Below are 17,500 nucleotides of genomic sequence, written 5' to 3'. Positions count from 1 at the left end.
AATATAGCAGTCATTTTTTATTATTGGATGGTTGCTTCAAAATCCAGTATTTAGTTGAATACCAAGCCCCACTCACTGCTTTCAATTGATTTGCACATGTTGCAGGGACAGAAACATGTATGAAACATTGTGTCCGAACATGTTGGATGGTTTGGCAAGTTTACCCAAATACACTACACTACACTATTATTGCTTGCCATTGACAGAATAGATACATATAAGCAGTCTTATACGATGTCTGTTTTTGAAACAACTATATATACCTCATCTCGTTTTAAATAGTGGGCAGGAAAAGTTTTCAAAGTTGGAATAGGGTTGATGTTGGTTAACCTGAGTGTCCCAAAGATGCAAGATATGCAAGCTGAAGACTGTAGGCTTCTTTCAGCTCACCCAACACTTGTGCAATAGTGGGTCTCCGTGAAGCATCTCTTTCCACACACCGTACGGTGACTAAGGCTGTTTTTCTCATGCTTTCAACATCGAAGGTTCCCTTTAAGTTGTCATCCACTATCTCCAATGCACCTGCCTGCAAGTACGGCTTTGCCTGCGTTTAAGTCAAATATGATCCAGTTGCTTAGAGCTATGTTTCAGGATATTGTATTAACATGCTTAAACTAATTAGCCTTCTTAAATCCATGACTCTCCAGTTAGTTGACAAATGCAACAACATCACACCTTCATGCTCCTTTTCATACACAAGAATAAGAAATTAAAAGGAAAAGGAAATTTTGGTTACCCATAGCACTAAATTGAAGGAATCTGGAGTTCCGGAATGAGTCAGCGGTTCTCTTCCGCATATGAGCTCTAAAAGAACAACCCCAAAACTATAGACATCACTTTTCTCAGTCAGTTGTTGGGTGGAATAATACCTGCAGTTAATAAACGACATCAATGATGGTGTGCGGTGCCGTAAAGGCACAATTTAAGGAAGACATACTCAGGATCTAGATAGCCAGCAGTGCCCTTGACAACAGTGGTCACATGAGTTGCATCTGCCAGAGTTACTTGCTTAGAGAGGCCGAAATCGCAGACCTTCGCATTCATCTCACAATCCAAAAGGAGGTTACTGCACTTGACATCACGGTGTATGATTCTTGGATCGCTCCCATTATGCAAATAGTCCAGCCCTTCCAAACAATCAAGGCCAATGATCAGAAGCAATAAAATGGTAATAGCATTTATTATGCCAAAAACATTGGACCTCCTGCTGTTTCCACTTACAAATGTGAAAGTGAAGCTATACCATTTCCGCAAACAAATATGGCATAAACTCTACACATTCCCTCAAGGGATTCCTTTAATGCTAGACAATTAGACATACCTTTTGCAGCATCAACAGCTATTTTCAGTCTCCGAATCCAGCTTAAAGAAACTTTTTGACTATTCGGACCTGAAACAAACATCAAGAACAAGCTATAACGGTTTAAAGGACATGTAGCTAAAATTACAAAATGAAAATGTTAAATCTTTTATTCAGGAAAACATACCATACAGGTGATCTGCCAGAGATCCACCTGGTAGATACTCATAGACAAGTATCTGATGCTTCAATTCATGACAAAATCCTTCCAAGCTCACAAGATTTTGATGGTGAATTTGTGATAAGAGATGAACCTGCATGCAACCCTACGAACAATGAGGCAACTTTTGCAGGGCCGATGTGACTGAAAATTAGATGTAGCAAGAAGCCAAACATCATACATAAACTAAAGAATCAAGCTCCAAAACATTAGATATAATAGACTGCATAGAGTCCTCCATTAAGATCACAAATAGAATACTAAGAAAATTAACGAGCTCCTACTGCTTTATGGTTAAAGAAGAAAATCATAGAGAATTTTAGATGATAAACCTCGTTAATAAAAGAATCAGCTCCCAATTGAGTTTTATCAAACCGCACTTTTACAGCAACCGGTTTGCCATCCGATAGCTTTCCGAGGTAGACGGATCCAAAGCTACCGTGGCCTATAACTTCCTTAAAGTTATTTGTAGCTGCTTTTATTTCTTTGTAGGAGAAGATTCTTGCTGCATTCCAATTTCGCATATCAATTGCTGCACCTGATATAAGAAAAATGCGTGTATAAGAACCATGTTGCTGATTTCACGGTAACAACAATGTGAATAACTAGTACATACTTGTGGTATATGTGGCTTCAGTTTTCCTCTTATTTATGTACAATAATACTAAAAAAGTAAGGAGTAGAGCAAATAAGGTTCCCCCAGCTGCACCAAGTATAATTGCTAAATGCCTATGCCCCCTGTGCTTCCTATTGGTAACAGTAACTTGTGGTGTCTCAATTGAAGGATTTGACGAGACATCATTGCATGCCATTGTCGAGAAGGAAAGACACAAGTTTCCTGATGTTCTGTATGGAAGTTTATCTATCACGAACGATACATGAATAAATAGCTAGAGCCTAGAGAATAAAAGGAGAATATTATATGAGTGCCATACCTAACTTCCAAACTTTCTCGATTCAAAGATAGGGGAAGGGTACCTTGAAGTTTGTTGTTCTCCAGATTCCTGGAGAACAGAGAACACAGTTTTTCATCAGGTGAAACACAAGGCTGCGCTACGACAAACAAACTGCATATTTATCAAAGTCACTTACAGTAGATGTAGATTTTTTAACTCTCCCAAGCTGTCTGGAACAATTCCTTGTAATCTGTTATTATGCAAGTCCCTTACATGTAGAAAAATAATAACAATAACAATAATGCAGCATTAGTTCAATTATCGTTTATCATATAAAGAAATAACAACATAGGAAAACAGCTTACAGAACTCGAAGGTTAACCAAGCTGCTTATATCAGAACCAAAGGATGTAAGCTGATTGAAACTCAGATTCCTGAGAATTTAGTCAAGATTATATTATTAGTCCTGCTAGAAGATACGGTAACGGGTGAGTACTTTTTGACGGACATTACAGTTTCTCAAGGTGCTGCAGGCTGCCCAGATTTTGTGTTGCTCCTGAAAGTGATGTGTTATGCAAATTCCTGAAAACCAAATCACAACATTTAGCAAGTGTTTATTTTGAGGATACCAGCGATATTAATAGTAAAAGAAACATGTTGCACAGCAAAAGGCATTACAGTATTTTAAGATCCAACAAGTCACCAAACGTTGGACTAATTGACCTCAAGTTGATGTCCGAAAGGTCCCTAAGATGATAACCCGGTATGAGTAGTTCTCTATGGTAAGACTAAGAAAATTACAAAGTAACAGTTTAATAGATACATACAATGATGTTACTGTACTTCCTTCACATTCAATATGATCCCATGGGGTTGGGAAGCATGGATCATCTTGCCACCCAAGATCAAAACCGGTAGCCTGCTCAATAACTTGAAGTGCTGAAACTGTAAGTTCAGGAAGAATGGAATCAGCACTAGACAGCAGAAAAAAACCATCAGATATACAAAAGAAAATGTTACCTGTAGTTGAGGAAGTCTCAGGTGGGATATCAACAATTTCATAAACCTCAAGCGCATTAATTTGAGGGTAGAATATGATGCTTCTAAGTGCAATATCCAGATTTATGATTCCCTTCTGCTTAAAATATAGAGTACTGGCTTCTGAGGATCTTATAGTGAATTCTGATAGCTCAACGTCCCCGTTGATTAATATATCAAAAGAAGCAGACACAGGAAGGATGCTGGCAAAGTAGAGTACAATGTAGTAGTCCCCCAACTTATCTAGAGGTAAGTTATAATGTAACACATCCTGTCGTGCGAGAACTCGAGCAGTCTGCAACACATCCAAAGGAGGGCTCTCTTTTAGACTTGACAAATTGAAGCTTAGAGGAATGTTGAATCCAGGCGAGGCATGGAAGGGTGTATAACTTTGATCAGCATCCCAAATGCGGTCAAATGGGTCTACAGGGTACCTGTTTAATTCAAGTTAAATCACAGATATCCTGATACACAAAACAGAAGCCTTATATGGATAAGGAATAATGAAATGCTTTTACCTCAAGGACCCGTTAGTGTAACCACTATTAATTCGATAACTTTTACGAAGTGACTTATTGGGAATATCATCCATGCCACTTTGGTAAGCGCCTCGAGGAAGTGGTCGAACTTCCAGTGATGAAATAACAGGAGCTCCACCATCTGGAATAGCTTGCAAGCAAAATGAGAGTGTATCCTTACTCACTGGCCATAAGAACTCGTCGATCCATGGATCTTTGTGGGTTAGGTTCACTGTGTTAACTATAGCTCTGCCAAGAGACACCGAGAAAGCTGGAGGTTTCTCAAGTCCATCGTAGTTCTTATACACAAATTGAGCCCTCACAAGAACAATGGAGGACATATTCTCTACCGGTAACCTATAGCAATTGCGGCCTCGAGGTTCCGGGAAAAATCGAAGTGCAATGCTGGACGAGGAGGAGGTACCTTCAGCATACTCAACGGTAGTTGTGTTGCCTGTGGTTATGAATGTATCATCTGACACCCATTTTATCTTAGATGAATCTACATAACTCTTTGCTCCACCACAAGATAAGCTCAAGAAACCTGTCTCACAGAAAATCAAATGTAAATCCAACAAATTCAAAGCTTCAGCATTCTGTTTCTAACATTTTGTTAGATCATGCTGTTCCATGGTGATATGAAGGTCAGAGCTTTACAAGCAACAAGAAAATGATGTTGCAAATTAAGAACTAAAGCAAATGTAGCAAAAACAGGCCATTATAATGAGAGAAAGAATCCAAAAATCGAAACAAATTATGCATACCATCTTGATCACAGAAAGCAACAACCCAAAAGCCGAAGAACAACGTGAATCTGACCCAGAAGAGCTTCAGGGCCATAGAATCCACTAGCGTCCTGAAATGAAGGAAATTTCTTAGTCCCTTAAACCCTTAATGGAAGGTTAATGGAATGGGATTAAAGGGTAATGATTGAATTTTGTCTCAGAAAGAAAGTTAAGGCATGCAAGTAATGGAGGGGATTAAAGAGACAGGTGATAATGATAAAGGGGGTGGCAACACTGGCATTCATTATTATGGTTCTGGTTTGGTGATGATTTCTTGGTATGGTATATAATATATAGGCACTCCAACGCCACTGACAGTAGCAGTAGTTGAAAGCAAAGCAGCTGAAAGAGCAAGGGAAAAAAATGGCAGCTGCTTCCTCTCTCTCTTTTTTCCTTGTGGACCAAAGTCGTTAAAATTTCAACTGGAAGTGGAAACCATGAATCATGTTATATCTTCTTGGCTTTTCGTATAATTTCGTTTTGGGCATTGCATTGAAAGGAGAGGGGGGAACAAAAGAGTTACAGAAGATGCCACATACATGTTGTGTAGTGAATGTGGAATTAAATTGAAATAGGTGGAAATGTAATGCAAAGGATGGTTAGCGGACCCGCCTGAGTGCAATTATCACCTTTGCTTGCAAATTAATTTCCCACTCCCACAAATGTATCTTCTTCTTAAAGAAAACCAACCTGCTTTTTTACTTTCATAACCCAAAAACTCAAATATTGGTTTGGAGGAACCTAAAACAAAATGCACCAATGCCATGCATTTAGAAACTCTTTTTTTTTTTTTTTAATTTTGAGTATACTGTGTGATTGATAAAAAAAGATTAGATTTGAAGCAGCTATGATGAAATGTTTGAAGTTCTAATTTACTTTTAGATTAAGCCATGTAGAGGAAAATGCCTTTTACTTTCCCTTTTTGGTTAGAAACCACATTCATCTCCTTGTAAACTAATTGATATCACTTTACCCTCTTTCTTCCTTTCTTTTTTCTTTCGACTTACATCTTACAAAATTCATAAAAACGTAAAATAAAATAAAATAAAATTATAAAAAAAAAATAATAGTGACACGTGACAACTTTCAATTTAATTTAATATTTTTCTCATAAAGAAAAGATAAAAATCATAAAAGAAATTTATTAAAAATATAAAAATATTAAATATTAAAAAAATATTAAAATTGATATAAAAATATAAAAATATAATAAATTTTAATAAATTATAAAAAAATCATAAAATTAATAAAAACATATTTAAAACATTATAAAAGCTTATTAAAATTCTATAAAAATCATAAAAAAATTTAAAATTTATATAAACTTATAAAATTTATAAAAAAATCATAAAAATTTGAACTGGATTAGATCAATTGGTTGAAATGATTAGACTGAAATCGACAAGGGTATCAGTTAGGATAAAGCCATTAGATTAGTTGATTTGAGAATAGGACAATTGAACTAATTTTTTTTTTATTTTTAATGTTTTATTTAATTGAACTGAACTGATCAGTCGAATAGACAAATCGATGGTCTGACTGATTCGACCACCTGTCCGATTCTAAAAATCTTGATTAGAATATTTTATTTTGACATAAATTAATAATTAGATAATAATATTTTGGTTTGATAAAACTATTAAAAAATAAAAAAAAATTGATTCAACTGTTCAGTTCCCAAGTCAACTAGTCTAATGACTTTCCTTGGCCAATATCCTTGCCGATTTCGAACTAACCAGTTCAGTTCAAGTTTTTATAATTTTTTATAATTTTTATAAGTTTATATCAATTTTAATTTTTTTAATTTTTTTCTATTAAGTTTTATTAATTTTATAATTTTTATAAGTTTTTATGATTTTAATAAGTTTATATCAGTTTTAATATTTTTGTAATTTTTCTTATATTTTATAACTTTTTTCTTTTTTTTATAACTTTTTATTTTTAATTTTTTAAAGAAAATTATTAGATTAAACCAAAAGTTATCACTTGTCAGTATCTAATTAGCTATCAATTTATTTTAAATGTCAACTTAATTAAGAGAAAAGCTTAATTGGATAGTATTAATCGATTTTTTTACATTTTATTTAATTCAAACATTAGAAGATGTTGTTGACATTTTCCATCTGGTCATACTATATTATATTATTAGTAAAGGTTTCATCTTCTCCCGTTTCCATTTTTATTTCGTCTTGTCGGCCAACTCCCAAAGGTGTATGTAAATCAACCTACCCTTTCTGCTCTGCCCAACTGGTGACAACACAAATTTTATTTTGGCAGTTATCTACACTCCTCTCTTTAGGGTTGGAACTTATGATTAAGTAAATTTTAAATGAAGCCACACCTAATCAAGGTCGATATGTCCGAGTGGTTATGGAGACAGACTTGAAATCTGTTGGGCACTGCCCGCGCAGGTTCGACCCTGCTGTCGACGGTTTTCTTTTTCATTTACATTGTTGGTCACTCAATGTTATTGTATTCATTTTAGTAGCCCAATTTTAATAAGTTTTCATTTTATCTTTTTAAAATGTAATTTGTTTTTTCTTTTTTTATAATTAATTTGAATTATTTTCCAATAAAAAGGAAAACTTGGGATTTTCTGAGTTTTTATAGGAAAATTTTGGATTTTTACTGGAAAAAACTATGAATTATTATCTTATATATTGTTAATGGAGTCTAAAAACTCGATTGGTTGTGTGCCGAATATTTTCTCATAATAAATAATAATTAAATAATTAAAAAAGACACTTGGTATCATCTTATATATGTTTGTGGAGTTTTTTACTCCATTGTACCGAATAATTATCCAAAAACTAATTTATCTTTTTAATTTATTTTATTTTTTAAAAATTAATGTTAGTTTTCTCCCATAAAAGGGAAAACATGATATTTTATATTGAATTTTCTGGGCAAAATGGAAACATTTTATCTTTTTAATTTTCGATATTTTTTGGAATTAATTTTTAAATTGTCTTTCTAGTTAAAAGGGAAAAACCGGGTTACATAATAAAGAAAAGTTGGATTTTTACAACGAGTTGAGTTACAAGGAAAACATGGGTTCAGTCTCCACAACTAAATAGCTCAAATTTCCTATAAAATCTCAGGATTTTTTTTTTTTTTTGAAGAAATAAATAAAATTCTAAAATATAAATGAGTGAGCAAAATGAAAACTTATTAAAATTAGGGTGATTAAATGAGTGTACAACAATATTGAATTAACGGGAGTGACTAAAATGAAGACTTATTAAAGTCAGATGACTAAAATAAAAAAATTGACTAACGATAATACCTACTTTGTATTTTCGACCCACTCTTTTTTTTTTTTTCTTTTTGTAAAGCAAAGCAAACATATCAACAATGTTGATCAGCTACCGTCCAACCAAACCTAGTCCAAGTACAAGGATTTGTGGAAATCGAACCCAGAAGATTGTCTTTCTAATAAAACAATCACAAACTTTCAACTTCGGGCCACTGTCTAATCTCCTCTTTCATGTTTTGTAGCCATTGGAGAATATGTTCTCTAGCAATCTAAATAATAGGAATTTAATGCACTCATTGGAGATAGAATATATGTGAAATATATTGAGAGGATTACTGTCAAAATTCAACAATCCCGTACAGAATAAAACAGTGAAACCAAATCCCATACAGAGAGAACTTGAACAAAATTGTAAGAAAAAACTAGCTATCCACTACAAATTCAGTACTTAACGGGGTCAAGCACGTCTAGTTGTGAACCAAGTTTCTCCTCAGCCGTCTTCTCAGCCTTTACCCTAAGCTTGTTCAGCTGCTTCTTCCTCTCATATGCAACCTGAGCCCTCTCCTTCCTCTTCTTCTCCAGCTCCTGAAGTCAAATCTTATTATTAGACAGTAGAAACATAATCTAAACACAATTTTATAATTTCAAGAAATAACCCTTAGTATAATACTGGGGGCATTTCCCATTAGATATATATTGACAATTCATTATGCACCAGATAGCCTAGTGTTGTTTGTGCATTGATACCAGTACTCGCAAGACTTACATATCAGAAGGATGATAAAACCAAAGCCCAATTAGACCCACTAAAATGACAAAATGTATAACAATATGCGCATGATCTTTTTCCTTGGTGCCTAAGAAAATTCATACAGCTCTTAGTCGATAACATCCTATCCTAAGAAGGTACTAATTCCTCTGCAGTTGTTTCACATTATCGTAGTTCCTAAAAGCACTAAGAAAAAAGAACATTCATGCCCAAGTTGATGGATGTTTTTCCTCAACAACTAAACAAGCAAATATAAAGTTAAATAAACAACTTAAGCCACAGTTAAACCCCCCCCCCCCAAATAGTTCCAAAAGGTGCTTATCACAAAAAATAAGGGCATAGATTGATTAAAGGACAGTCAAGGGCAAAGCAGTGAATGATAAGATAAACTCACCCTGATGGTGTCGTAGTGGTTCCATCCAACCTCTGATGACAAGCGGCCCAACAAGCAATGCTTGTGCCCTTTCTGAAGCCTCAAGACCCTAATCAAAAGTTATAAGAAAAGATTAGAACAGAATCACGGGAATTGCAATAGCAATAGCAATAGCAATAAAAATCAAAGAGAGTGTAAAACATAAACTTACTTAAGTGCATCAGGGATGACCATCCTCTTAATCTTGTCAAATGGGGCAGGAATACCCTCATAAGCCTTCAAACGAGCGAGGGCAGCCGCTCCACGCTTAGTCTTATGGGGTAGCATTCTACAAAATTCATTAACCTTAAATCTCATCAAACTCAAACATTCTTCTAACTAATGCTCAAAATGCAAGCAATTTACTATTGGGTTTAGCCTCATTGCTTCGAAGATATAAACAAAACATAAATTTCGACAAACCCATTTCACTTGAGCTCCTCATTTTACAAAATCAGACCCAAAATAAAAAAAAAATATATGTATATAATGTAGATTAGACTGAGAAAATTAAAGACTGACCCACGAACGGTGCGCCAGAAGATCTTGGCGGGGGCACGGAAATGGATGGGACCATGAGAAGGCTTGGTGTTCATACGTTTGCGAAGGAACCGCATGTACTTCATCTTCTGGCGAACGAGTCCGCCCGACATGCAGATTTCCTCGCATCTGACAACGACAACCTTTTGGCCGTTGAGCAGCTCCTTGGCCACGATCGAAGCCAACCGTCCCAGCATGTGGTGGCGGGCATCCACCACCACTTTCTTTGCGCATATCCCTGATCCCGACACCATCGTCTTTACCTTAAACGTGCTTCCTTCTCTCTCCGAAAGAGCCGCTAAGCGAATAAGAAAGATGATTTATACACCAATCACGACAAATTTGCTAGGGTTTATTAGTAAGAAGAGTTATCCTTTGTTTGTTGTGTGATTCAGCGCGGTCAGATGTATTGGGTCTTGGCTACAGCCTACAATAAGGATAATTGCCGGTACGCTTAATGTCAGATTTGGTACCTAAACTTTATCAAATCTTTTAATGTGGTAATTTTACTTTTAAAATGTCTATTTTGATACCTATAATTTTCTATTGTTTATCAATATAGAACCTCTGACTTAGACGTGCAAAGTTCAGCCCAAAATTTGAGAGGATTTGGGTAAAAATATTAGGCCCAAAAAATAGACTTGAACAAAAAAAAATTAAGCTCGTTTAAAATATAGGTTAGACTTTATCTTAAACATTTAAGGCCCAAGCCTGGTCCATTTTTAAGTTTATAATATTTTATCTTATGTTTTTTATATATTATGTAATTTAGAACATATTAAAAAAATAAATCTATACTAAATATATAATACTATTCTAATGTAAACATTAAAATAATGTTAAGATAACTATATAAAAATTTTCAATAAATAAAAAATGTATAAAATTATTAAATATTAAAATAATATAATATAAATATTTTTTAAAAATTTAAAAATAATAATATGGCTAGCCTAAATGGGTTTAGATTAGTTTTTAGAAAATATGGGCGAGTTTTGACAAAATTTTAAGCTTATATTTTGAGTTGGGCCAGACTTGGACAATCATAAAATATGTTAATATCATGTTTAGGCCCAGCTCACGAGCACCTCTACCTTAACTAATGGTGTTAATTTATGACTTGTCAGGACACATGGACTAATAGTAAGATGCCATGTGCAAGTGTTTGTAAGAAAAGGGTCAAGTCAAGGGACCTAAAAATAAATAAAATAATAATAAATCTTAATTATATTTTTTTATTTTAAAGGTAAAAAAAATAAAATAATAATAAACCTTTAAATATCATATAAAATATACTTAATTTAACATAACTAATAATATTTTTTTTAAAATAATTAAAAAATGAAAACCCAATTTTTTCCTTTCTCTTTCATTTTTTTTTCTCCAATCCTCGTTTTCTTTCTTTTTCCCCTAAATTTCCTTTAATTTCTCTCCATTGTCTATTCTTTGTTGTTCATGTTCATCCTTAATTAACTAAGGAAGAAAAATCAAAAAATTTATGTTTAAACATTTAAATTTTCCATTGAGATTTGCAATCAATGAGATCAAATTTCAAAATGAAAAATTATTTTTCATGACATTATTTATTAATCATTTATTAATAAAATTATCAAAACTAAAACAAAATTTTCATAAAACATTAAACCCAAAAAAAATCATAAAACACTAAAATGAATTTCTAAACCCTAACAAACATATACAAACAAACATCATCTATATTTGATAGTGAGAAAGACCTCATTAGGGATCCTAAAAAAAAGAAATACAATTGCTCAAGCCCTAAGAAAAGATACATGTGTTTGGAATTTTCACACACAAAAAAGGGAAAATTTCTTAAACTCTAGCACAGAGTTTTCAAGTCAAGGAAATAAGGGAAATGTATGGGTCACTTTGAAACATTGCCCTAACACCTTTTCCATCAAATTTCTTGGGCTTGTACCTTTTCAATTCTAAAAAATGTCAACATTGGAGAAATGGTGACAATCGAGGAAATGGACTAACTCGACGATCGTGAAACAAAGGACCGTAGGCTCAACAAACTTGATGGGACAACTATTGATCTTGATCAAAACAGTTAGATAAGACTAATCGAAGGCTGTACATCAGTTGAATGACAATGACAGCTCAAGTTATTCATGAAAGAAACAAGAGGGGAAAAAAGAACAAAAGAAGAGAAAGAGAATATAAAAACTTTTAATTTAACTGCTTTAATAAAAATAGATTTCACAATTTTTTATCAACTCATTCTTTAAATTGTCATTAGTTTTTTTATTGCTTGTTATTGTTTCTTGGGCTTAGGAATTTAATTTATCAATAGCCTTGAGAATGAAATCCTCAATTCTAACTAACAAATTCACAACCAGAGTTTATTTAAGTTAGATCGCATGCCAACACTATACCAATAATCATGCAGTCGTCACAAATAATAGAAATCAATCGATCGACTAATTATCTAATTAAGAAAACAATTATTCTAAGTTATAAAATACCGACTCAATATTTAACAAACCTGAACAACTGTAATTAATCTATAATACATGCAAATATTAAATAACAAATAAAAAATTAAGAGTAATTATTAGATCTCACAAATTTTAAAGAATCAAGCTTCAATAACCTTAGACTAGAAAAGAAGGTTTAAAAACTCATAAAAAAATAAAACACAAAACCAAGATAAAAACTAAGAACCATTATCCCCCTCTTTCAACCTAATAATATCTATTTATAAGGGAAAAATAATATAATGGAGAAAATACAAAAGTGCCCTTGATTACATAAACTAGAATTTTTCTTCGCGTCAAACTTTAGGCTATTTTTAGGTGCCTTCTTGACATTTTTTTTGCTAGAATCATGAAATAACTTTAGCTAGATATTTCAATTCTATTCAAATCATTATATTATGGACCCAAAAAATGGAGGTTTGTAGCTCAAGATATGGCCCAAATACTAAACCTACACTATGTTGAAAATCCAAACCACAAAAACTACCAAAAAATAAACTTTAAGCTCATTTTTCTTCAATTATTCCCTAAATTGATAATAAATATAATATAATTAATATAATTAAGAACATAAATAGCATAATTCGATGAGATAAATATCACAAACAATTAGGAAATTATGCACTTATTAAATTCCCCCACACTTGAACCATGCTTATCCTCAAGCATGAAACTAATGCGAATGAAAATTCAAATGTAACATCTCTCACCCGGTCCAATCACCGGACTCAAGTTTCAGATGCTACTACAGTTATTGAAACATTCACATGCAAATCATAACATTGAATTCAATTTAAATCATCAAGTTGTTCTAAATACATACATAATAGAAGTTATGAACCAAACAGAGGCTCATTTGAGCATACAAACATAGTTTAATAGATTTAAGCATGATTAAGGACCAATCTAAAATTTTCAATATTTGAAACTAGGTATTGATACAAAGGGAACAAGTATTGGTATTTTTATCAAATGTATCGATACCAAAAATTAGTATCGATACTGTTTTGGCATTATGCCATTTTTAAAACACTGTTCATTTTGGTCAAATATCGATACTTTGGTATCTAGTATCGATACTTTTACCTAGATGGTCAAAATTATAAGTTTAATAGTTCATTTCATACCCAAATCAACTACCACATTAAGAATGCATACAAACACACACACAACAACTACATGAACTTATTTAATACATCCAAAACAAACATAATTCAACCATTCAAACACATTCCTTCAATGATACTTTAACATACACACTCGACTATACATGCTATACCAAAGTGTTAAGCATAAGTTTAATATATATATATTCATCCTTACTAAACAATGAGCACCAAACAAGTTGTCCAAAGCATTTCATTATGGACATCTATACTCACATACAATTTTCATCAATTGCAAAGCATACACTTTCCAAAATTCAAATGAATACATGCACCTATCAAGGGCTAAGTGCATACTATGCCCCATTCAACATATATATACATTTCATTCCATCATCAATCCAACATCCACTTCCACCCAACAAAACACATACATACACACGCACATGCGCGCACACACACACACATATATATGTGAACATGTCCTTAAACATATTAAAAGTAAATGATTAATTTCATATGGATCAAGACCATTTACATTCAAGAGAAGTTTTTGTTTAACATTCAACCTATATGCATTTATAACTCTTTATACATGCCAAAATATCATATATCTCCCTTTTAAAAAAACTAATTCAACATTTCAACAATTTGGTATTTTCCAATCAGCTAACCAATATGCCTCAATAGGCACCAGAACATACCAAAATCACTAATTCAAACTTTGTATATACTTTCATACTTTCAAACCATTCCACATCAACATATACCATAATTCAAATATTATCCAAATGCAAACCAAACTATGCAACCAAGGTAAACATATATAAGTACACCTATACACATGCCACAAAACCAAGCTTTGAACGATCAAAAGACTACCGAATCAATACCGAGATAGTGTGAGCTTCTTGATGATCTGTCTAACATGTTCTGCAGGTTAGCGATCTACAAGAGAAAGGAAACAACAAGGTAAACATATCAAATGCTTAGTAAGTCCATATGAAAATAACTAAACATACCTTTCCATTTCAACTAGTTAAAGTAATTTGAAACACAATTGTACAAAATATGACACTCCTTTAGCATCCTTATGCATACATATACAACTTCACAAATTCACACAAGGTTAGTTTATTTATAAAATAAGATCATATTGTCCAATTCATATGCAAGTACAATCATGCCATTCAACTTTTCTTATTTATAAACATAGCAATCTCATAACTTGGTACAATTTAGCTTAACATCGTATTTTACAATATTAAGATTAGTTCAACGTATAAAAGTTTAATATAGCCTTATAACATGTAATATATTATTCAATATTTTACCATTATTATCATTTCTTCATCATAAAATCAATTGAGTGTGTGACTCGTATTATTTCATAGTCATTTCTCTTTTTTATTATTCTAGTAGCCCGATGAACTATAATAAATAGCTCAGATACACAGGTAGCTACACCACACCAGAATGCTTGTAAGAGCTTAAACTACAACACACTAGAACACCTAAATGCAAAGCCCGTGCATTACATAATCAGTATCAATACATTCCTCCGCCACACCAGTATAACTCGGTAATCCACAACAAATGCTACAGTCCGTTATAATCAGTAATATCTCTATATCAACACATGTATCCCATACAACATGCAATAACCTTATTGCCATGCCAATTGTATCCTATCCTTTAATACGTTCACTCGGGCATTTTTACCATATACAGTTCATTAGCCATATACACACTTTTCACTTTTCAAATAGAAATTCGGTTACAATTTTAACCTTGTAACATCAATATAAACATACTCTCCAATCATATAGCAATGTCACATTCATTCGATGTCATGTATTTATCCATATTTGCCATTTAATTTATATTTTACGATTTAGTCCATTTGATGCCAAAAGACAATAATTACATAACAATTCAAACTATAAGTAAAACAATATAATATAAACATATTATGAATTAAGAAAGTAAGTCTCATATGAACTTACCTAACCAAAACAGCCACAAACACGACTTTGAAAACTAATTCACAATTTTTCCTTTTTTCGTGCTTATCTATTGATTAGTTCAAATCTCAATCTATAATATAATGTAATTTAATTTATCAATTTCAAACATCTCAAAATAACCTGTTGTATCGTATAATAATTAAATTTCATTTTTCAAATATGCCCTAAAATTTTACATTTTATTCAATTTATCCCCTAAAATCAAACTTATTATATCTTCCAAAATTGAACTTCAAATTTTAAGCCCACTTCAATTATGTTCATATACAACCTCCTATTATCACAATTTACTAAAATTCATACCAATTTCAATATATTCACAATTTAGTCCCTAACTCAAAACTAACAAAATTTATTTAATAAATTAATCCTAATTAATTTCTAAGCTTCAAAATATACAATAAACATTCAAAAACTTCAAACAAAATCAATGAAAACTTTTTAAATCTTTAACACTTTTAAAAACAAAAATACGAGTTAACTGGACCTAATTGTAATGATCTAAAAAATATAAAATTTACTAAAAATGGATTAAAACTCACTCACCTTGCAAAGATGAGAGCTTAAATGAATTCATGGCTTCCATTCGGTGGTGAGAATGAAAGAGATGAAGTGAAAATGGCCATCTTTTACTCTTTTTTTATGTTTTAACTTATTTTAATCTTATTTTTATATTAATTTTAACATATAATATGATAATGAATCATGCATTATACCCTCCACTATAATTAATATGGGCTAATTGCATCATATACCCTCCAACTATAAATTTATAATCCTTTAGTATATATAAACTAATAGTGATTAATTTTTGCATTTTTTACGATTTAGTCATTTTTCCTTAATTAGCTAACTAAATGCCAAAATTGCCAGACCAAACTTCAATCTACTTATATAATAACTTCATAAATATTCAATAATAATATTTATGAGTTGGGTTTATGGAAAAAGGCTCTGATACCTCATTTTTTTAAATCACTGACTTTCGATACACACCATTTGTACCTTGACTAACTGTCCAATTATCAAAATTATCATATCAAAATTCAATAAAACATTATAATAGACTCATAAATATTATTAAATAATATTTACTAACTCGATCATCGGAATACGGGGTTTTGAAACTGTTGTTTCTAGTACCACTAAAAAATGGGTTGTTACAACAAATGCATATGTGACCTAAGAAAATACTCAACTTAAATTAACAATTAAAAATATCGTTATATACTAATGGAACAAGCAAACATGCTTTCATGAGTACATTCAAAATTCTATATGCTAAACAAAATATAGCAATAACAATAATTTATACAATTAGGAAGAATTAGAAAAAAATAGACCTTCATGCTCGTGTGTGGTTATCTTCCCTAATAATATGTCATGTATAAGAGATATTAGAAAAATCAAGAAAATATTTTCAAACTTCATCATGCTTTCAAAAGTCATTAGGTTTCCAAAATCCACAATTTCAATTGAGCATAAAGTATCGAATTTCTTTTCCTTCAACTTCATCATAGAAATTTTTTTATTAGCATGAGATAGAAGAATAATTCAAGTAATAATATAATTAATCTCAAATTTCTTTTCTTATCTCTCTCTTCTTCTTTTTTTTTGTTTTTGAATTTAGGATGATTACCTTTGAACGCGAGTGCAAATGACAACCCAAGCACCTAACCTAAATTACCTAGTTAATTGAATCTAAATAGTCTTCGACTTTACTCATATCTACATCAACGAAGTATACTAAGAAACACCAAACCTTTTGACATGAAGGTAAATGATAATCAAGCACCTATCTCTGGTTATTCAGTTGGGTCACTAGTTCTTTTTTAAGCTCATGAAGTAGATAGCAAAGTAATCAATTCTCATGCTTATTATCAAAATTATCCAATTAAGCACATCCATGAAAAGTCAATCCAATACTCAAGCTTGAAACATATCAAAAATTCACCTAGATCATTCTTTGCAAGCATGTTTCAATCCATATAATTCTCTTGAAAATTCTAAATTCGATTATAAAAAACGTGTCAATAGAAAATAACAATGAATTAAGACCATATGGAGCATCTATTGTTCTAACAAACATCCTAAAAACATCAATCAATGTTGCAAATTCTATATAAAATCAA

The 17,500-nt window shown here is 32.0% G+C and overlaps 2 protein-coding genes and 1 non-coding gene across 4 annotated transcripts; 1 reads left to right on the top strand and 2 right to left on the bottom strand.

Moving 5' to 3' along the window:
* Positions 1-54: 54 nt before the first annotated feature.
* Positions 55-5,296, bottom strand: LOC107955242 (probable LRR receptor-like serine/threonine-protein kinase At5g48740). 2 transcript variants are annotated; one of them, XM_016890974.2, is made up of 16 exons: positions 4,737-5,296; positions 3,973-4,516; positions 3,437-3,888; positions 3,244-3,361; positions 3,095-3,163; positions 2,930-2,998; positions 2,782-2,850; positions 2,613-2,684; positions 2,456-2,524; positions 2,137-2,366; positions 1,853-2,058; positions 1,488-1,626; positions 1,322-1,390; positions 938-1,127; positions 737-869; positions 55-544 (listed from the first exon to the last, which is right to left on the bottom strand). In XM_016890974.2, the coding sequence occupies exons 1-16, from the start codon at positions 4,810-4,812 to the stop codon at positions 326-328; spliced, it is 2,724 nt and encodes a 907-aa protein (XP_016746463.2). In that variant the 5' UTR covers positions 4,813-5,296; the 3' UTR covers positions 55-325. The 2 variants fall into 2 exon arrangements, with proteins under 2 accessions (XP_016746463.2, XP_016746464.2); XM_016890975.2 differs by having other exon boundaries at positions 1,488-1,614.
* A 1,811-nt stretch (positions 5,297-7,107) lies between these two features.
* On the top strand, positions 7,108-7,188 carry TRNAS-UGA (transfer RNA serine (anticodon UGA)). The gene has a single exon. It is a non-coding gene; the product is annotated as a tRNA-Ser (tRNA).
* Positions 7,189-8,309: 1,121 nt separating this feature from the next.
* Positions 8,310-10,252, bottom strand: LOC107955241 (60S ribosomal protein L13a-4). The gene is made up of 4 exons (XM_016890973.2): positions 9,717-10,252; positions 9,367-9,483; positions 9,177-9,264; positions 8,310-8,598 (listed from the first exon to the last, which is right to left on the bottom strand). The coding sequence occupies exons 1-4, from the start codon at positions 9,986-9,988 to the stop codon at positions 8,455-8,457; spliced, it is 621 nt and encodes a 206-aa protein (XP_016746462.2). The 5' UTR covers positions 9,989-10,252; the 3' UTR covers positions 8,310-8,454.
* Between the last annotated feature and the right edge of the window lie 7,248 nt (positions 10,253-17,500).

This window comes from Gossypium hirsutum, chromosome A07 (genome assembly GCF_007990345.1).
Source record: "Gossypium hirsutum isolate 1008001.06 chromosome A07, Gossypium_hirsutum_v2.1, whole genome shotgun sequence".
Taxonomy (NCBI): Eukaryota; Viridiplantae; Streptophyta; class Magnoliopsida; order Malvales; family Malvaceae; genus Gossypium; species Gossypium hirsutum.
The sequence above is the reverse complement of the archived record's forward strand: the minus strand, read 5'-3'. Positions and strand labels throughout refer to the sequence as shown.